Consider the following 22,291-nt stretch of genomic DNA (forward strand, 5'->3'; position numbering starts at 1 on the left):
TTCTCTTCTAGGTGGTGAGCAAATGAGTGTGTGGTACATGCTCAGGGTGCACGCCAGAGCACAGGGTGGCACAGTAGCCTCAGGGGAAAGGGAGCCAGGGACAACACAGCACCTCAGAGGAGCACAGGGGAAGGCGCCTGTGGGCGTAGAATCATAGAATATCAGGGTTGGAAGGGACCTCAGAGGTCATCTAGTCCAACCCCCTGCTCAAAGCAGGACCCATCCCCAGTTTTTGCCCCATCCCTAAATGGCCCCCTCAAGGATTGAACTCACAACCCTGGGTTTAGCAGGCCAATGCTCAAACCACTGAGCTATCCCTCCCCCCACATGTTTGTGTCTGGTGAGGTGGACTCCGATTGTGGTGGTTGTGGGTTCAGATTACAGCTGCTACGGATGGCTAGCCTGGGAGACAGCAGGAAGTGAAAATGCTAGCACTGCAGGTTCCCCTTTGAAGCTGCAGGAGATTGGATCAGAGCTGCAGAATCATCATGGAATCAGAGATGGAAAAAGACCCGTGAGGTCACAACTTGTTCATCCCCATTGTGGGGCCTGGTGCGGATTGTTCCCGGCTCGGCATTCTGCAGAGCCAAGCAACGGGGGCCCGTAGTATTTCTCCTGGGAGGTGACTCTGTAGCCTAGTACATGTGTGCATGATGCTTTGGCAATGTAGGGCACTGTATGTGCTATTATGGAGCAGATATTCAACAGAGGTTTCCAAGTGCTCAGCGCCTACTACCGGAACCAGGTTTGCGGTAAATCTCAGCACTCATTTAGGCTCCTACATAAGGGCCAGAGTTTCAACAGAACTCAGCATCCAACATGTACCCGACATGCTGAGCTCTCTTGCAAATCTGTCTGCTAATCTCATCCTTACCTTTTTATACCTGCCCTGAACTCAACGGCATTTCCCTCCAACCCAACCCAGAGCTGTGAAAACATCCTGGGAGAAATTCTGTCTTTCATATGTTGTTCTCCAATTGCTTTACAACCTCGCTAAGCTCCATGACCTCCTTGGGGGGTAGGTCAGCATCACTCGCCTCAGTTTTTCAGATGGGGACACTGAGGTGCAGAGAGGCAAACTGAGTCATCCAGCGAGTGAGTCAGTGGTGGAGAAAGAAGTAGAATCCAAGAGTCCTGATTCCTATCTCCACCTCTAATCACTACATCACACTCCCTCTTCGAGCTAGGAATAGAACCCAGGACAGCCAATTCCTACCCACAGCTCCAACCACTAGATCACACTCCCTCTGACACAACTGAGTGCTGGGCCTGTATTGGTGCCTAAATACTAGAGTGCTGGCTGCTTTAGAAATGCACAGGCGGATCACGTGGGAAAGAGACCCCACAGGGTAAATGTTAACGCAAACGATGTTCAATGGCACGTTTTATTCTGATTGCTGCAATAAGGAACAGGTATTAAAAAAAAAAAAAAGCACAGACAAAACAAAACCAAACAAAACCCCACTCCCACACACAGAGGCAGGAAATGCTACACTGAGCCTAGGCCAGAAAGGAAGAGACAAGTCGGAGGGCCGGATCCGGCTACTCTGTCCCAGTGGGATTCCCAAACCACACAGCTTAGAGCCTGTCAGTGACAGAGCCAGAGGGACCCAGCTCTGACCGTTTCTTTGTCACTTCAGTACTAGACACAACATCTGGTACACAGCTGTGCCGAGTTCACTACGCTTGCTTGGGGAAATGGAGGGTGACCACAGAGCATGGGACTCGAGGAACGGTTAAACCTGGATGGTCACTGCGAAGGCCCGTCTTCAGGACAGCCGTTGGAAAGGCTCCTGCTACAGCCCGGGGGGGGAGGGTGGGGGCCTGTGCTCGATCCTGCTCTCACTCACACTGGTGTAATTCCATTGGTTTGACTGGATCCTCTCCTGCTTTAGATGGCTGCAAGTGAGACCAGAATCAGGCTCTCCAAACTGATGACCCTCTCTCTGCTCACCGCCACGCTGAGACCAGACTGGAGGCCACTGGTCTCTTCAAGAGACTCAGCATCTCTCTCTAATACCCGCGGCACCGCGAGAATGGCGGCTTTGGTGGCTGCTGCTGTGCAAGCCAGCTGTGAAACTTTACACCTGGCTGAAACCAGAGGGACATACCCTAGCTGAGAAAATCCCAGCTGGGTTTTTGGGGTAAGGGTGGGTTTCTAGCTATATGGGCGAGGACAGTCTTAGCATGTCAAAGGCAAGGCTGGTGCAAAGGGGCCAGAGGGCAGGCATAACTCCCAGGCAATACCCTCGAGCCCAAAGTTGCACTGGCCCCTGCAGCCCCTGAATAGGAAAGGTGAAAGCTGCTTCCTCAGGGCCCTGTGCTGGCACCTGCATCACTGGAGGGATAACTCAGGCTCCAAGACAGCTTCAGGAAGTGCAAAATACCACTTCACCTCTGCAGACTGCCCGCACGGTGCTAGATAAAGCCCATCACAAAGGGCCTCGACAAACCAGCAGGGTTCTAGCTGCAGTGCACTCAGGTGAAGGGGACGTGTTTGCACCTCTATGGTGGCATTGGTGGGTCACCAGGGTCAAAAGCTGAGCACTGTGCATCGTGGAGGAAATATGACTTGCTCCAGTGCAGGGCACCGGGCTGGCCCCAGCAGTGACCGGGGTACTGAATGGAAGGAGATGAGGAAATAACGGAACGGGTATAAGCATTCGTAGAATTCACTTTCTAGAGGGCAGAGGCTGAGTGTGACATTTTTCAGAGCCTCACGATCCGACAGGGAAATGCAAACAACTCAAAGCCAAGAGGAGCGACACTCTTCCGAGGGGAGGCTCTGGGGCTGGCCTCAGATGGCGATGCTGCCTCTAGTCACTGTGATGTTGAGTGAGGAACTGGGTCGAAGCCACGGGGGATCCGAGCCGAAACTGCTCAATGAAATGCTCCATTGGCCAGGAACCTGGAAAGAGACCAAAAAGGTGGGAGCGAAAGTCAAGCTCTGAGGGCTGTTCTGGCCAGCAGTTTCAACTGCAGGCACCAGAAAGAGAGAGATGTTCATGCTTGTAATGGGGCTGGGCATACACTCAGCACTGGGGCCTGCCATCTGGAGCTCCAGGGCAATCAACCAAGGGCAGAACGGGCCCTCTGAGCCCACAGTCTCTCACTTGGCTATTGGGGCCACCCACTGAAAGCCTCAAAGCAGCTCCTGAGTTGGTCACTGTTCTGTCTGCCGGCGTTTCCACTTGTCCCCTTTCTTCCTCCTCTCCACTAATGAGTTTCCCACTCGACCGTAATCCTGGGTATCAGTGGTCACTGTCCAGCCCCGGAACGGGCCTGGCACAGGGTGCTTGGCCTGCCAGTGCAAATTCCAGCTGCTCCAGCCCTGACCTGGAGAGGTAGGCTCGAGGGGAGAGAGGCCCAGTCATTTCTTAGCCCCTAGCTCTCCTCACCTTTGTCATTTCTGTTTCCGCTCCTCTGAGCTGGTAGTTTGCACCGGCACACATTGATCTCACAGGAGGGAATGCTTGCTACAATGACCGGCACGGAGCATGAAGGTAAGGGACTTTCTAGACCGCTGCCCCACGGGACATAGAGTGTAAGGGACCGTCGTCCAGACTGGTCACGGAAAGGTGGGCTGGAGCCCTATGGGATTGTGCTGGGGGGAGGAACCGCACCTCCTGCGTTTCCAGTCCACCCTAGCGTGGTGAGGATTCACGCTGGACCAGTGTGGGCTGAGTGGTGACAAGCCTTGTGCGCAGCTAGGGTAACACTGTGGAAAGCTCCTGGGCATGAAGAGACAGCTCCTCAGCATGGACTTCAATGGAGCGGTGCCCGTTTACACCAGCTGAGGATCTGGCTCAGTGCATTTGACACGCATTCTGCGGCTGCATCAGCTGCTGCAAGCACCAAATGGGGCAGGCCAGCCTGCAGAGAGCAGGTGTGATTCTCCTCTGTGCCGGCTGCGCAGGGAGATCCAGGACAGGCTTGTTCTAACGTGGGGCACAGAGATTTGCTGTTTATTTTTCTGACCTGCATGACACAGACCACATCCTGTCAGGAGAGAGAGAGAGGCAGAGCCAGAGAGAGAGAGACTGCCAGCGAGACGCAGCCTCTCCCGGACCGTGGCACACACCAGCATGCTTAGGTGACCCCAAAGCTTCCCTGAGCCCTGCTCCAAACCTGTGCCAGAAAAGGTCTGATGCTCTCGTGCATTTTTCCGGGCCGCTACAGTCACTCTTGGGTTTTGTTTATTGTAAATGCTGTTTGTTCCTTTCATCTTCCTCCCCCTCCCGCCCCCTTCTGCTTCCTGATGACCTTTGGAGCAGACCTTCCCACGGCTTCCCACAAGCCCACCCCGAGATACTGTGGAAATCCCCAGCCACTGAGCCGAGATGCAGCCTGTTGGGGAGGACGAGGGAGCTTCCCAGGCCCCATTCCCTTGAATGAGACTGGGGGCTGCATTCAACAGGCAGTGCCATTAACCCCCGCAGCACACTGTGCATCTTGGCTGAAAAGCCTCTGGGGTATTTTGAGAGCTTCTTGGTCCTTCCTTTCTGATCTCCCCACCACATATAGGCTTGGACCCCATCTCTGCCAGATAGACCCAGGGGAGGTGAAGCACCTGCCCGGTTGCCCAGTGCATTCTGGGAAAATCTAAGCCATATTGCCCCAGGCTGGGCCAAGCAGGGGCCGATGCAGGCAGTGACTCCTGTCCCCCTAAGCCGGGGTCAGAGGTCAACGTGGCTGGCCAGAGGGAATGACCTTGCTCACACAGGAACCAGGACGGGAGTGATTTTCCTCAGAAACAAGAAGTGAAACCGCTCGCAGCCCCAGCAGGGCTGTGACCAGCAGCTTGGGGAGGCGACACTGACCGGTGTGTACATGGAGGAACTGACAGCACCCTGCCTGGGGGTGGGGAGAGGGCATTCCTTCCCCGCCTGGGGGCGGTGGGACACCCCTGGCCTGACTGAGTGCGTTTTTCCCTTGGGCGCGGGTGGCAGGGATGCCCTTCTCCCTGGCCGGAGGGCGGGGGACAGTGCAGAGGTGGCAGGGATTTCCCTATCTCTTGCTGGAGACTCCTATATGGGGAGGAGGCACCAGACAGACACATACAGGTCCCATCGTGATCTCTCCTGTAGTGGGCAGAGATTCATCCCTGTAGGCTCCGAAATAGGATGGAGTCATCTTCCCTCTGACCCTCCTGGGTGGCTGATGTTCTAGCTGCACTCAGAGAGGCTGGGAGGGGTATTAAACAGGGTGTGACGTGTTACATGGTCTTCCCTGTCCCCCTGGGCCTGAGAGTTGGGCAGGGATCTCAGCACGGGGAGCGTCTCCTAGGCCAAAGCTAGGGGAGAAAGTGGCACCTTGCTGGGCCAGCGGGTACTCTTCTCCCACTGAAGCTAATGACAAAACATGGGAGGCCAGATGTCCCCATCTTTGGGACGTGCCCAGGTGCCCACACTCTGAGGAGTGTAACAAGGGCTGGCAATGTCACCTGCCCTTAGGGGAGCACCCTTGTCTGAGAGGTGTTCTGCAAAGGTAGGCTTGTGGGGAGGAAGAGTGGTCACTCGCCTGCAACTCTGGCAACCTGGGTTTGATTCCCCTGCTCTGCTACAGATTCTCTCTCTGACTTTGGGCAAGTTACTAAACTACTCAGTTCTCTGTCTGCACAATGGGGACAAAAGCAGTGCCCTACCTCACGTGGGGGTGGTCAAGTTCCTTCGGTCTTGTGTAACTACAGTTAAAGTGGCAAACCCCCCTAGTGTGGGCACAGTTATACTGGTAGAAAGGTGCTTATGTGAGTGTAGCTTAATCCAGTTTGGCAAAGCAAAGCTCACTCTACAGTATAAAGCACCTTATACCAGTATAACTGTGTCAGTAGTAGGGCCTTTACTGGCATAACTAGGTTGGTAAAAATATCCCTCCCCTAAGGGATGGAATTATGCCCTGGTAGAATCTTGTAGAATATAGATCAGCACTTGTTCCATTGCCAATTTAGCCCATTCCCATTTACACCGGAGAATTCCCACCCTCTCTCCAGGGAATTTCGTGTTAGGCATGACCCAGCCTGAAGCAACTCCCCTGAGGAGTTAGAGTGGCACCCGTGGAGCTGGGCTTGTGATCTGGCCCTTAGCTCTTTTAATCCTTTCTCACAACTCAATTCCTTAGTCCCCTTCACCCACTTCATGGTGCACCTTTGCACCCCCTCTCGCTCGTTGGACTCCTCCTTTGGTGCCTGAACACGAACACGGTATTCCCGGTCTCGTCTCATCACAGCCAGAGCTTCCCCTCCCTCGTGCTGAACAGCAGCTGGCTCCACCGGCCTGCAGTCGGTGGGGCTGCTGGAGGAGCGAAGGGCTATTCAGTGTGAACGAGGGGATCAAAATCCACTTCACGAAGACGGACCGTCCTCACCCTGCTCTACAACGTGACGCCTCTGCTGACGACAGGCCAGAAATGCACACGCCAGCCGTATCGAGTTGCATGCATGTGCCTGATGTGGCAACCCCTGACCCTGGTACTGGGATACTCTGAATTAAAGCAATGAGAAAATATCACTGCAACAGACCGAGATGGCGCTGGGCCTCGGTCCAGCTGAAGCCTGCTGTCTATTAGGAGCCCTGACCCCCTTGTGCACCTCCCTGACGCTGGGTTAGGATGGCATCACTTCGCTGAATTCAAATCTCACGCCACCCATCCCTGGTGCTTTTGTAAAACAGCTGAGCTAAGTGGTATTACTTCATCGTGTGCCTCCCAGACAATGGCTCCGGCCCAGAGCGAGTGAGCGGGGGGGGAAACGCATCCTGACTCAGGCCCCTCCCCTTTCCTGCCACAAGCGGTAGGAGGACTCAGACGCGGCCACCGACTCCGGTTGAGTCAGTGCCTTAGAGAAGGGACTGTGCAGTTTAGTGCTTTGCGGTTCCGCAGCTGGGCAAGAGCAAAAAAGCCCCTGTTCTGCTGTCAGAGCCTTCTTTTTTCCATGAGACCGTCGGATTTAGGCGAGGCTTGAGGAACTGTTGATCACGGAACGCGTGGGTCACCGCCTTGACGGGGCGTAGAGGGGCACACTGCGTGCAATGCTAGTTCAGTCAGCTTTCCCTGTGCTGCCCCACAACGGGGCCTGCTCTCTGGGGGAAGCGAGCCTGTGTGTAAATGGGAACCAATCCTGTGTTTGGCTTGTTGCAGAGGCCTAGGAGCCTGGCACGTCCGTACGTGCTGCAGAGAAGAGGCTGGCTGTGAATCTGAGAACAAGCTGTGCTGCACGCTGACATTCCCATGTGCTGCGGCCGAGATCCCCACTGGCCTTGCTTTCCTTTTATCTGTATGCGCATAGGAGGGTAGCGCGGGCAAAAGGGGCTGGATTGAAGGGCATGGAGACTGTTTACTCACAGGCAGCATCAGCGCCAGCTTCTACCACCAATCTGCCTAGCTCCTGACCAGCAGGGACCCCCTCCAGGGGGCAGAGGGGAGTTCAGGCCTTGTCTACACTAGAAAGTTGTACTGCTTTAACTACACTGGCATCGTTAAAGCAGACCAGCCTAGCGTGTACACAGTTACATCCGGATAAAGGTGGTATATCCCAGAATAGTTTTTCCCTATGGGAAGGGGAAGAAGCTATACTGGTATAAATTACCTTTGTAGCAGTGTAACTGCATCTACACGAGGACTTGGGCTACTATAACTATGTCGGTAAAAAAATCACCCCCTGTCCAACATGGCTAGCCTCAGGCTCTAAGACACTGTTAGTTCCTGCCCGCTCTGTCTGAAGAGAGATTGCAAAGTCTGGCACTGTTTAGTTTTGAGAGGAGAGAAATGAAAAGAGACATGGAAGCTCTTCAGAGCAGGGATTGTCTCTGTGATACGTTTGTACAGCACCAAGCACAATGGCGGGCTGGCCTCTAGACCCCCCCTGCAGTACAAATAATACATCATCATCATCGAGGCAAACAAAATATTATTATAACCATTAATTATTTGTACTGAGACAGCACCCAGGAGCCCCAGTCACGGACCAGGACCCCCCTGTGCTAGGCATTGTACAAACACAGAACAAGAAGCTGGTGCCTGCTGCCGCGACCTTGCAATCTAAGTAATAAGTGGTGTAGAGAAGGTAAATCAGGGGCTCCTATCTATCATTCCTCATAATACTACAGCAAAGGGACTTTCAATGACACTGTAATATAACCAATTGAAAGCTGATAAAAGGAAATCCTTTTATGATACAATACTCTATGTATATAAATCTCCCCACTGTATTTTCCACTGAATGCATCCGATGAAGTGAGCTGTAGCTCACGAAAGCTTATGCTCAAATAAATTGGTTAGTCTCTAAGGTGCCACAAGTACTCCTTTTCTTTTTCCTACCTGTGAGGCTCATGTCCTTGGGGAAAGCACCGTGTATATCCCACCTTGCCCAGCAATGAGCTGAGTGGCTAAAAGTCTGGAGAAACAGCTCTGTGACCACATGCTGCCTGCCTGATGGGCAACAGATCTCAGTGGTCAGAAAGCAGAGGTGTGCCCGGGTCTGCAAATGGCTCTCACATGCTGACGTCATAGCTTTGAGAACAGAAATCAAACCTGGGATTTCCCTGACCCTTGCTACCCAAGACACCCTCACCGCACACGGTGCCTAGGATGACCGCAGTCGTGGGTGTTCGAGACAGCACCAGCCTCAGGGGGCCAAGATGCCCCTCAAACCCTGCATGCCTGAGACACCCCCTAACCCCAGATGCCTATGATGTGTCCCCCCAGCCCCACATGCTGAAGAACTCCCCCTCCACACACACACCCCTAACCCCAGGGGCCAAGTTGCCTGCCATGCCTGAGGTGACCCCTAGCCCTGGAGTGTCCAGAATGGGACTTTCCAGGATGGTTTTTTGGGTTTGGTTTGGGTTTTTTAAAATATTTGAGCCTAGCAAGACTATCTGCAGCTAGAGTAAAACAGCCCCAGCCTTGCCCCGCTAACCCCCACGCTGGCTGGCTAAACTGAAGAGATTATATGATAATGGGAGCCAAGTGAAACGGCCTCACTCCTCCACCCCTCAGCCCGCAGGGTGATTTCTTTCTGCAAATATATGACAGTTCCTGAACCACTCTGTTGCTCTGACACCAAATGGCCTAATTGATTCACTAATGCTTGGTGCTGGTGATTCACCAGAGCTCTTGATTAACAGCCAAGGGTAGGAGAGAGAACAGCTTGGGATCGGGGGTGGGGGGGTCAGAAGGGCCATGACCCCCTCCCCTCCAGAACAGTAAGAGGTTTCATGCTTCCTTTGGTCCATTTTCAAGCTCATTTCCTGGAGGATTATATCATAGGGTTTCACCCTTATCTGAGTGCTTGCTGCAGTCCGAGGAGCTGAGAACACTCCACAAACACTCCCTCTCACAACAGCCTCATTATCCCCGTTGTACAGATGGAGAAACTGAGGCACGAGGGAGTGGAAGCAACTTGCCCATGCTCACACTGGCAGAACTGGAAATTGGGGCTGCTGGGCCAGATGCCTGCTTCACTGACCTAACTGCTAGACAGTGCTCTCTCTCACTGGACTGGGTTATTTTAAATGAACTTTCACAGCACCACTCCTGCCCTTCCCGTTCCTGATCCATCACTGCCCACTAGGGGAGCTAGTGAGCAGAGCAAGTTGTTCTCTATTTGCTCCAGACTGATGCTGCAACCAGAACATAAGGTCTCCCATGTGCTCTTAAGGACCAAGCAGCTCACAGGCTGACTGGCCTCCTGAAAATCTGAATGTGCCTGGTTCTGTTCTTATGGAATCCTGGTGTAAATCTGGACTGACTCTGCTGAAGTCAGCGACGTACCTGGTGTAAGTTGGGCAGGGGGGAACCAGTCACTACGAATCCTGGATCGTAGGGTCTGGAGGTGAGTTCTCTCTAGCCATTGATGGAAGGTCTCACGTGCAATGCGCCGGCACCATTGCAGGAAGTGGGAATCAAACTCCATCCTGATGTCAGCAGAGCTCAGAGGGCAGTTTGCGTTCTGTAATTTATCTGCCTCATCACCGGGTACGTTCTCAGTGATAGGAGACCTGATGCTTTTCTGCAAAGATTAATGATGTCCCAGCAGAGGTAGGCGGGAGTCCTTTTTACCATTAAATAACACCCAGAGACTTCTACACTTTGGATAAAGCAGCTGAAAAGTGCTGGATTTGCAGCACCGGTTCAATTACTTGCAGGGAATATCTGCCGAGTGGCAATTCCGACTGGGAAGTTAGCTGAGAAGTTTGGTGCAAACTTTGGAAGGGTTTTGAGGAACTCCACTGCTTGCTGCTCAGCTCTTTGAAGGAGCTGGCTTGTAGGGATTTTTGTTCCTTTCCCTTTTGCTGCGGCTGCTGTCCTTTGGCTGGAGGGATGGGATTGGGACAATTGTGAGGACTGAATCCGGAGGCTTGGAGGAATCAGGGCTAGCTCCGTAAGATTTAGGGGCCGCAACTGCAGTTTGTGGGCTTGTTCCACCTTCTATGGAACTAGAGTTGCTGAGGAGTGGTCTGCTCTTGAAGTCTCGCTGCAGTTCTCTGCACTGTCTGGGTTTCTGTGCAAGGCTCCTGGACTTCCTTATGATACTCAGTGCTTTTACAGCACCTCCCATTCCCGGAGCTCAAAGTGCTCATTACTTGGCTTCAAAACACCTCTTCCCAGTTGGCATTACTTCCATTTTACAGACAGGAAACTGAAGCAGAGAGGTTAAATGACTCACCCAAGGTCTCAGAAAGAGTTGGAGGCAGAGTCAGGAATGGGACTCAGAGTGCTGGACAACCCCTGGCCTGTACTTTAATCACAAAACTATTCCTACTACACCCTAGAAACATGTCCAGAGGTGACCCATCTTTTTGAGGGCTCGGCAGTCTGGGCAAGAAGCTGCTTGCCAGACATGAACTAGGTCTCCTCGCTCGCTGCCCGGGGGAAACCTTCGGTCATTCAGTACAATCAGGGCAGCTTCCAATTTACAGCTCCAGCTGGTAACCGGGGAGGCCATGACTGCTGTCCCCTTGCTCGCACTCTAACTGTGTTTGCCAGAAGAGGGTCTAGGGCACAGGCTGAGACAGCAGCTTGTAATGTGGTTCTTTCCCATCTGTCCTGCACAGGGGCCAGATCCAAAGTCAATCAAAAGACTCTGGTTGACTTCAGCGGGTCTGGACTGGGCCCAGCGTCGGCAGCGCTCTGCTCGAGAGCACCCTGTTTAGACGTAGTTCAGACTCACGCTGTCTGGACTGCAATGTAGACAAGGCCTTAGGGGGAGGTGGGACACTACCATAGCTCTGCCACGTGGTGCCCCAGGAGAGTTAAGATGATGATTATTAGTGTTATTAAGCAGCTTTTATACCTGCCTAGCTCCTTAATGTCTTTATTCTCTCACTGAGGCTTTGCCAGGAGACCAAAAGCTCGGGGTCCCCCTGTGGAATTTTAACCCACAGGAGGCTGTGCTCCGGTGCAGGTGCTGTGGCGGAGTTATTTATCCCAGAGTGGCCTGGCTGGGACGTAGCCTCTGCTTCTCATCCAGGTCCTGGGTCTACCTGATTTTCCAGGTGGGTGGAACTGAGCCCCAAGGAGTGCCTTGCACAATGTCGTCCTCTGAGTCACTGGCACAGCCCCGATGTGAATCTAGCACTGGGCGAAAGAAATATCCCCCAAAGAGCATGGCGCTTTGACAGCATACCTGAGACAGGTCGCTGGGCCCTGTGGGGGAAAGCTGCCCTCTGGGTACTCACATCTGCTGTTTCTCTGCAATGTTCCCTTCTGGGGCAATTCCTCCAAGGGGTAGCGTGGTGAACACTTGTGAAAATCAGAGTTTTTTCACATGTGTGCTAGTGGGAATCTGTTCATGTTTTAGGAGTGACTGCAAAGGGCATAGCCAGCATGGAGTGCTTGTGAAAATCCCACTCACAATAGATGCACACACTCACCGATAAGGGACACAGCTGCCTAAGAATTCCTTCTAGGTTAGGAAACACCGAAAATCCCTAGAATCACCACCCTCCCAAGCTTCCTTAAAATTGTGGGTGAAGGCCGCAAAACAGAGCATCTCCCATAATACGGTCTACTAAGGAACTGGTTAGGCAGGGTGCCGAATGCCCGCTACTAAAAGCACCCTCAACACCCTGACCACGGACGTCGAGGGCATGCAGCACCTTGCATGATTCGTCCCTAACAGAGTAAGTGCAGTTATGAGGCCTAGAGGTCTAGCACTGTGTGAATAAAAGGCCTGATGAGGAAGAAGAAATATGTGGTTCTGGGAAAATAAGGGAGCTAATCCTACAAGGTGTTGAACACCCTCAGCTTCCCTGGACATTAATGGCACTCACAGATTCCAAGGCCAGAAGGATCCATTGTGATCATCTAGTCTGACTTGCCTTATAATAGGCCAGAGACCTGGCCCAAATAATTCCTAGAGCAGGTCCTTTAGAAAAGCATCCAATCGTGATTTAAAAATTGTCAGCAATGGAGAATGCACCACGACCGTCGGTAAATTGATCAAATGGTAACTGCTCTGATCATTAAAAATGTACACCTTATTTCCACTCACCACTTTCTAGCATTGTGTCCTACAATTCAGCCATGGCATGCACCACACAGAGAGCAAAGGGGCTGTGTCCATCCACCCACCACCAAGCAAACTGCTGTCTAATAATCCAGATTTTCCATTTACTTCCCTCTCAGCTGCTGATCATGTCAACTCACATTACATGTGACGAATGCAAACCACTCCAGACATATCCCCTCTAGTAAGAACCTCACACGGCTTCCCAGTGCAAACAGGGCCCATCACAGATAATCACTGCAATCCTGAGTGATCACACTGCTGTGATACACACCCTCTGTGATCAGAGAGAATATTATACCCCCTCCCTCACACATAGAATTAGAACAGGTGAGTTTCCCCCTGTAAAGGGACAACTCACACACCAGCCATTAAATAATCCAAAAAAACCTCACAGGCTGAAATGCAGCAATCCCTTTCTCATACATGGTGTAGGAACTTTACATCCCGCCCCCCAAAACTGTTAATGGGATTTGAATGCAGACGAAAAGCAGCAAAGCACAGATTCTTGCCACTTGAACTAAATCACTCATGCCCTGGGAACAGTAGCAGGCAGCTCTCATCTGTGGACCAGCCACAGAGGGGCCACACTGTACAAACATGTTGTATTTAGGTATTGCCTAAAGAGTAAGGGTTGAGTAATCTCTGAGTAAAGGACTGAGACTTTGTCCCCTCGTTAACTGCAATCGTTTCGGCAGCTGTGGGCTTCTCCCTTATTTTACAAAACACAGCGGGAGCTTGCAAATTCTCAGTTTGCTAATCCATAAAACCCACTCAACTCCAGGATTTTCCTCCATTGCTCAGCAGAATGTAATAGCAGATACAAGGAGCTCTCGGGTCATTTTTTAGACTCTGTGACTAAATGACCCGGGAGCTCCTTGCTAGTGCCCCATGTGGTGGCATAATGAAAGACTCAACATCAACCTCACTTGTCAACCTGCACGGTGCTCTAGCGTGGGGCCTGAACTACAGCTCCAGGGCCAAACACACCAGGAACAGGAGGCTGTTTGAATCCAGATTCAGGCTCTCAATCCAGCTCCGTCTTGCCTGCCAGTTAGCTGTGTGAATAAGGGAGGTCCTAGTGTATACATACAGGCCTGCACACAAACGTACGATAAGCCCAGCAATTGGACTCTTGCGCTTCTGGCCTCCTGTGCCAGCCGCCATTTTGAAGGAGATGCCTGGGTGAGTTGTGATTATGACACAGAGTGAAAGCAGCAGCACCAGATACCCTCGAAGTCAAGCGCTGGTTTTAGCAACACAGTCCCGGGGCTGAGTTTACTTGTCAGCTTACTGGTTTCACTGGATCACTAAATTCCCCAGTGCAGAGAGGGAGTTTCCCTCTATTTGTACATCAGAGAAGATATTAAATAAACAGTTCGAAGCCAGACCAAGTTGTGGATTAGGTGAGTGTGTTTGACATTTTACAGACCACAAACATTATCGTTAATCAGTGAAAATGAAATAGATGTAACCCTTTCAGCTCGGGGTGAAGCTGGAGAGAGCTTCCAGTGAGAGAGAAAGGCTTTCGCATCGCAACATTCCTGATGTACCTCCTAGACTGTGAACTCCCAGTATTTCCATCTTCAGTAAGAAACATGGGGCCTCATCCCTCAGCTAGTGTATTATGGCATAGCTTCACTGGAGCCAAAGCTACACCGCTTTACACTTCCTCAAGATTTGGCACATGGAAGTCTGTGTGAGGCCCCAAGCTGGGATTTTTAAAGCTGTGAGAAGCCTTCCACACGGTGGCTTTATTTGTTTAGGAGGATTGGGTCCATACAGCCTGTATCGATGGAGTCATGCCCAGGCATTTAAACGACCCAGGATAACTTTCATGTTGGGACAGGGAGTGCAGTGACTTGTCTGTCACAACTGCGCGCCAGCCTGTGGCTGCATGTGAGATGGATGCTCTCCTCACGCATGGGATTTTGTTGGCAAGGCAGCGGCTCAAAGGGATCTGGTCAGTTGCCTCACCAGGAGATGGCAGTCATGAGAGCTTCAGGGAGCAGACCAATCTGTTTGTGGCACCAGGCAGGTTGTGGAGTTTAATGGTGGGGGGACCAGGGACAAACTGAAAGGACTTCTGGGGTCTATCTCCAGCTCTGCCACCAACTTGCTGGGTGACCTTGGCAAGTCACGTAACTCTGTCAGTGCCTCAGTTTCCCCACCTGAGAAATGGTGATCATGATACTGTGCTGCAAGACTTAATTTCTCTTTGTAAAGAGCTTTCTGATCTCTGCGTGAATGGTGCTATGTTCATGCAAATTATCATTAGTAAGGGTTGCCAGGCACATGACTGACAGATCCATTTGCTTACCTACCCGCATACTGGAGGATATATCTAGGCCACTTCTCAGCCAGCTATCTTGGCATCTGTCTTCTGGCCAGTAGCTGCTATTCTTATGTATAACTGTAAACTTCTCTAACTGCCCATCCAGGGAGGGGAAACAATAGGATTTATTTTACTTTTATCTTTTGCTGTTTTAATTTTGTTCCTTTCTATTTTCCATTGATCTGAACAAGGAGGAAAAAACATACATAGGTCGCAGTTTAGTGCCCTCTTCTGGAGGTCTGAGCCCCTCTGGGTCTATGTGGAGCAAATGGCTTGCCATTAAGATGTCAGGCCTCTGTTTTATTAAAAGGGCACTGCCTGCTTATTTTATGCTCAAGATGCAAGGTGGCTGTGTGTGGGGGAGGTGAAAGTTTTATCAATGGCTAATGGGAAGAGAAATGTTTTCATGATCTTTTACATTCATTTTCAGTGGACCCATTTTAGGAGGGAATTTCAATTTAGAAGCCCTGATCCAACAGTATTGTGCTAGTACACAGAGATGTGAAAATTAATAGAAACAGAAGAGGAAGCTCACTAACCCTGTTTCACTGTTCCCATCAGCCCAACTGCAAAAACTAAACAAGCCGTTAATAGATTAATACATTAGAGCTTTAAAGTGCTTCAGTTGTAATAATCTGAGCTCATCCACATGCCATGCTGTTTAAGCCAATGGCTAGGTTCTCTTTTTATGTTCCAAACAGATGAAAAGTCAAAGAACTGTTTATGCCTAAAAGCAGTGTTTTCTTGTATCATCTCAGTGTTGGCTGCAACCTGAGAGACTTTTCTTCTCCTGACTGTACAGTTCAAGTATTTCCCTTTGTCGGACCAATAAAATAGGATCTAAATGAATGATCTCTGGGATTATTAGTAACAAGGATAAGGAATTTAAAATATGTATTCTAATGGATTGTGCTGCATAGAGTCTATAATCTACATCAGTGGCTCTCAACCTTTCCAGGCTACTGTACCCTTTTCAGGAGTCTGATTTGTCTTGCCTACCCACAAGTTTCACCTCACTTCAAAACTACTTGCTTACAAAATTAGACATAAAACTACAAAAGTGTCCCAGCTCACTATAACTGAAAAAATGCTGACGTTCTCATTGTTACCATATAATTATAAAATAAATCAATTGGAATATAAATACTATACTTAAATTTCAGTGTCTAGTATATAGAGACAATATAAACAACTCAGAGTCTGTATGAAATTTTAGTTTGTACTGACTTCGCTAGACCTTTTTCTGTAGCCTGTTGTAAAACTAGGCAAATATCTAGATGAGTTGATGTATCTTCAAGAGGACCTCTGCGTAGCTCCAGGAGTACCCCTGGTTGAGAACCACTGGTCTAAGCAGATTATCTATCTGGCTATCCAGTGCTTACCACTTTGCTATTTGAGTGCATGCTAGGTGCTTTGGAAATATCTTTGATAATTAGATAAAAGTACCATTGCCATCTACTGGATGCAGCAAGAACTGCTTCCCTGTGTTTCATAGATCCTATATTGCTAACAACTAACCAAGATTCTTATTTAGCTAACGTGGCAGGAGATGTACGCTTTTGGTGCAAGAGGCTCTGACTTCTATCCCCCTTGTTGTCCTGAACTTGCGAGTGGCTAAGCACATGGCAGGAGTAACAGTACTGAATTCCTAGATGGCCTTGGGTTTTTCTACAGTATGTTTGTCAGTTTCCCTTGAATACTGATATCATGGAAACTATTTGCACATCGTTTCTTCCATAACTGGATGAAAGAAAGTGTGGATACCAATCTGCTTCATCTTACTGATGAGTCTTACAAGCAGTTCTCTGCATGTAGCTTTCTATCTGATCATGAACAGTCTGCAAGTAGAAGGCACTTTGATTAAGTATCCCATCCTTCTACTAATTCTGACAGCAATGAACAGATGGAATATATTGGCAATTCATGTTTATTCAATAGATACATGGGGCTCTATTAAGTCAACAAAAATATTATATTAAAATGACAAGGAGGATCTGGTTTAAAGCAAGACTAGATGGAAAACTGAAAGCTAAGGCTGATCTTAACAACTCCTGGTGGGCTTCAGTATTAGAGCAATGGGTGATCTGGTGTGGCTCTTACCCGGCAATTCTTAGGAAGAGTGGGGTGGTCTGAGCCCTGGAGAATAGCTTTCCATTTCCATTTCCTGGCTTCTGTTAACTGACGTCAGAGCTTTAATATAAGTTTAATGTGCTGTAGAACATATATTTGCAATTTTCCGCTTATTGACTTTGGGTTTCAGTGTAAGAGATGGAAAAGATTTGCAAAAAGTATTAAACAACGGAGGATTTGATGCTGTGCTGTAAATCAGCATTAATGTCATTGAAGTCAATGGGGTTACATTGGTGTAAAACCCCTGTCATGACAGAATCTGGCCCTTTGTTTGGATGCATTTAGGACTTCTGCCCCACCAACAATTGTCCATGGGGGTTCAAATGGACAGGGGTGCTTGTTAGATCCAGCAGCAACTGTTGGACACACAAGGTATGTGAGTCAGTAGGAAAGAGGTTAAAAATAACCTTCCACCAACTATTTAAGTAACGGACCCTCTACTGTGACAGTTGCAATACAGAGCCCAGCATAGCTGTTGGACAAATTGAGATGCTAATGTATCAGAGAGTCCAGTGACAAGATATACTAATATATTACAGGTCTTTTGGACACAGCCCAAGCAGTTCTAACAGCCAGCAGACAACAGACCATGCAACAGTAGGATGAAAGGTAGCTTAAGTGAAAAATCTTGCACCCGGGAGTGACACATTTTGCATCGAGTTCCAGTGGAGTGTAATCTGAAACGTGAGTTACAGAGCCTCGGAATTAGCCACTGATCTTTTGGTACATTGTGATGTTCTAACTATTGCGTACATGGTGAGCGCCTCAGGGGTAGAGCGCTTTCTGTGTCTCAGGGGACATCTGCTATAGAGCGGGTGCCTTGTCTAGTCGATAGAACACAGAGCAGGGCGTTCTAGGACTCCTGGGTTCTGTTACGGGGTCACTTCCTCATGTCAAGTTAAGACGTTGGAGTGTTCTGTCCTCCTGGACAAGTCACTAAAGGTACGTCGGCACTGAGGGAGTAGGGGGAGCTCAGAGAATGGGTCGACTGACTCAGGCTCGCGGGGCTTGTGCTACGGGGCTAAAAATAGCAGTGTAGCTGTTTGGCGTGAGCTGGAGCTCAGGCTCTGAGACCCACCCATCTTGCCAGGTTTTCACATACGCTGCTATTTAGCCCTGCAGCACAAGCCTGAGTCAATTGACCCAGGCTCTGAGACTCACTGCTGTGGGGTTTTTTTTGTTTTGGGGCGTGTAGACATGCCCTTAGGCCAAAATTTTCAAACTCGGCTGCCAAAAATTAGGCACCGAAATCCACAGTTAAGTCAACTACTTAAGCAGACTGATTTTCAGAGGTGCGGAACACCTACAACTCCCAGTGAAGTCACGCAGCCCTTTTATCTGATCAGCAGCTGTCTGTGGCAGAAAGCTCTTTGATTAGGTCTCCCAACCTACCTTTCCCATCACCAGGGCGAAGTCATTGCTGCTGCTTAGGCCCTCCGGCCCCGAGATGATATTACATGATCCACCCTGCCGTAGTGCAGCCACACCACCATGTAATTGAATGGTAGAACCCTGCATGTGTTACAAAGTGGAGCATGCTCCACAAAATACTTGTTGAAATGAAGTGTCTTTACAGCGTAAGTGGCCAATTATCTTCAAGATGAATGACTCAGATAAAGTTCCCTGATCCATCGAGGGGGAATTTAGTGAATGTTGCTAATAGCTGGATCTAGTGTGTGAGGAGTTAGGAAGAGACAGGATTAAGGAGAGAAATCATCTGCATATGGAATAATTAGAAATCAATTGTCACATAATCACAGAACATCATTCTGGGGCTGTGCAGGTCCCAAGCTTTCCTCTTTGTTAATTAGAGAGGATCCAGGATTACTGGATTCTCTGCATCTTCTGCTATCATCATCATGAATAGGTCGGAATATGAACAAGAGGCTTCTAGGCAGCTCTCCAACACCACTTTCTACAAGCCATTACCCTCTGATCCCACTGAGGGTTACCAAAAGAAACTACACCATTTGTTCAAGAAACTCCATGAAAAAGCATAAGAACAAATCCACACAGACACACCCCTAGAACCCCGACCGGGGTATTCTGTCTGCTACCCAAGATCCATAAAACTGGAAATCCTGGACGCCCCATCATCTCAGGCATTGGCACCCTGACAGCAGGATTGTCTGGCTACGTAGTCTCCCTCCTCAGGCCCTACGCTACCAGCACTCCCAGCTATCTTCGAGACACCACTAACTTTCTGAGGAAACTACAATCCATCAGCGATCTTCCTGAAAACACCATCCTGGCCTCTATGCATGTAGAAGCCCTATACACCAACATTCCACACAAAGATGGACTACAAGCCATCAGGAACAGTATCCCCGATAACGTCACGGCTAACCTGGTGGCTGAACTTTGTGACTTTGTCCTCACCCAGAACTATTTCACGTTTGGGGACAAAGTATACCTTCAAATCAGCGGCACTGCTATGGGTACCCGCATGGCCCCACAGAATGCCAACATTTTTATGGCTGACTTAGAACAACGCTTCCTCAGCTCTCGTCCCCTAAAGCCCCTACTCTACTTGCGCTACATTGATGACATCTTCATCATCTGGACCCATGGAAAAGAAGCCCTTGAGGAATTCCACCATGATTTCAACAATTTCCATCCCACCATTAACCTCAGCCTGGACCAGTCCACACAAGACATCCACTTCCTGGACACTACGGTACTAATAAGCGATGGTCACATAAACACCACCCTATACCGGAAACCTACTGACCGCTATTCCTACCTACATGCCTCCAGCTTTCACCCTGACCACACCACACGATCCATCGTCTACAGCCAAGCTCTACGATACAACCGCATTTGCTCCAACCCCTCAGACAGAGAAAAATACCTACAAGATCTCCATCAAGCATTCTTACAACTACAATACCCACCTGCTGAAGTGAAGAAACAGATTGATAGAGCCAGAAGAGTACCCAGAAGTTACCTACTACAGGACAGGCCCAACAAAGAAAATAACAGAACGCCACGAGCCGTCACCTTCAGCCCCCAACTAAAACCTCTCCAACGCATCATCAAGGATCTACAACCTATCCTGAAGGACGACCCATCACTCTCACAGATCTTGGGAGACAGGCCAGCCCTTGCTTACAGACAGCCCCCCAACCTGAAGCAAATACTCACCAGCAACCACATACCACACAACAGAACCACTAACCCAGGAACCTATCCTTGCAACAAAGCCCGTTGCCAACTGTGTCCACATATCTATTCAGGGGACAACATCATAGGGCCTAATCACATCAGCCACACTATCAGAGGCTCGTTCACCTGCACATCCACCAATGTGATATATGCCATCATGTGCCAGCAATGCCCCTCTGCCACGTACATTGGCCAAACTGGACAGTCTCTACGTAAAAGAATAAATGGACACAAATCAGACGTCAAGAATTATAACATTCAAAAACCAGTCGGAGAACACTTCAATCTCTTTGGTCACTCGATTACAGACCTAAAAGTGGCAATTCTTCAACAAAAAAATTCAAAACCAGACTCCAACGAGAGACTGCTGAATTGGAATTAATTTGCAAACTGGAAACAATTAATTTAGGCTTGAATAAAGACTGGGAGTGGATGTGTCATTACACAAAGTAAATCTATTTCCCCTTGTTTATTTCCCCTCCTACTGTCCTTGTCAACTGGTGGAAATGGCCCACCTTGATTATCACTACAAAAGGTTCCCCCCCCCACCCCCGCTCTCCTGCTGGGAATAGCTCACCTTTCCTGATCACTCTTCTTGCAGTCTGTATGGTAACACCCATTGTTTCATGTTCTCTGTGTATATAAAATCTTCCCCACTATATTTTCCACTGTATGCATCCGATGAAGTGAGCTGTAGCTCATGAAAGCGAATGCTCAAATAAATTTGTTAGTCTCTAAGGTGCCACAAGTACTCCTTTTCTTTTTACGGATACAGACAAGACTAACATGGCTGCTACTCTGAAATCTGCATCTTCTGTCTCCTGAAGACAATGCTGGCTGGGGTATGCAAAATAACTCCCACTCCTACTGTGCCGGGCCTTTAGAAGAGGTTTGGTGCGTGGAGTGACTAGCAGTGGAGCCTGAACCAAAACCCTGCATCCAAACTTGCCCTGGTCCAAATCCAGATTTCATAGCTGATCACTCTTTCTACAGTGGACGAAGCCCTTAACTCAACACATGAACCTTCCCAACCCACCCAAACTTTGAGGGGGCTGAAAACCCTAGATCTGGTTCTCAGTTTTGTGACCTAAGCCCATCTGTATTAGTGACAGAAATGTCTGTGTGTTTGCCAGTATGGTTTAAGCCAAAATACTTTGGATATATTAATATATCAGAACGAAGTCTCAGAGTAACCTTCATTCAGATGGATTGGGGTGTTCCATGGATTTATATACTAAGGTGAATGGGGCCATTTAAGATATGATATAAGACAGATAAATAGATGGGTATGTATGGTGATAGATAGAGAAGCATATCAGAGCCATCCACTGTAAATCTACTTACAGAACTGGATTCTTCCTTGCTGGTACAACATGGGAGTTTATAAGCAAAGACTCATATCCAGGTCAACCTGTTGTCCATGAGTGTATATATTTGGGATGGATTTAAGAAGCTGGCTAGATATGGGCAAACTCAACTGGGTATTTTTGAATTGTTTGCTTTAATAAATTAGCTTTCTCTTAGACTACTGTGCCTGCCTATTGCTTTATAGCTTATTCCAGGATATGAGATATTGGTTAATATAGGCATTTGTTAAATACGTTAGTCAATGATATACTATTAATTGATTTTTTTCCACAATGGATTCTACATTTAATATGCTTGTTGTTCTGGCTTTGCAGTAATAGTTTCTATTGAAAACATGATAAAACATTATTTTTATAAGCACCTCTGATGTAATGTTCAAAATTAAAGACTTTCATACTATGAGGAACAGCAGTAGCATTTACCACGGATAAAGATGGCCCTGAAGCAACCCCACCAGAGTCTAATTATCTCACAAAGGTCAGATCCATGACTGCTGTACATTGGAGTAGCCCTGCTGACTTCATTAGTGCTACCTTGATTTACACCAGTTGCAGATCTGGCCCTCAGATTTGGGAAAATTCAGAACTGGGTCAAGGTTTGAACTTTGCAGCTGGCCACAGGGTCTTTAAGGGCCGATCCAAAATACTGGATCCAGTCACCCCTGAACCACAGGAGACCACTGGGTGGGAATGTTGCAATTACGTGTAGCTACAGACTGTATGCTGAATGCTAGGTGCATTCGTGCACTCCTTCGTGTTATCAAGAACTTCTGTGCACTCATAGGCCGT

The 22,291-nt window shown here is 49.1% G+C and overlaps 1 protein-coding gene across 1 annotated transcript in view; it reads right to left on the reverse strand.

Moving 5' to 3' along the window:
* Positions 1 to 2,816: 2,816 nt before the first annotated feature.
* The window catches only part of PEBP4 (phosphatidylethanolamine binding protein 4), a 198,220-nt gene continuing 178,745 nt past the window's right edge, over positions 2,817 to 22,291 (reverse strand). The window contains exon 7 of the mRNA XM_077805531.1: positions 2,817 to 2,908. Coding sequence (XP_077661657.1) covers positions 2,817 to 2,908 — 92 coding nt within the window. The remainder of the gene's footprint in view (positions 2,909 to 22,291) is intronic.

This window comes from Eretmochelys imbricata, chromosome 26 (genome assembly GCF_965152235.1).
Source record: "Eretmochelys imbricata isolate rEreImb1 chromosome 26, rEreImb1.hap1, whole genome shotgun sequence".
NCBI lineage: Eukaryota > Metazoa > Chordata > Testudines > Cheloniidae > Eretmochelys > Eretmochelys imbricata.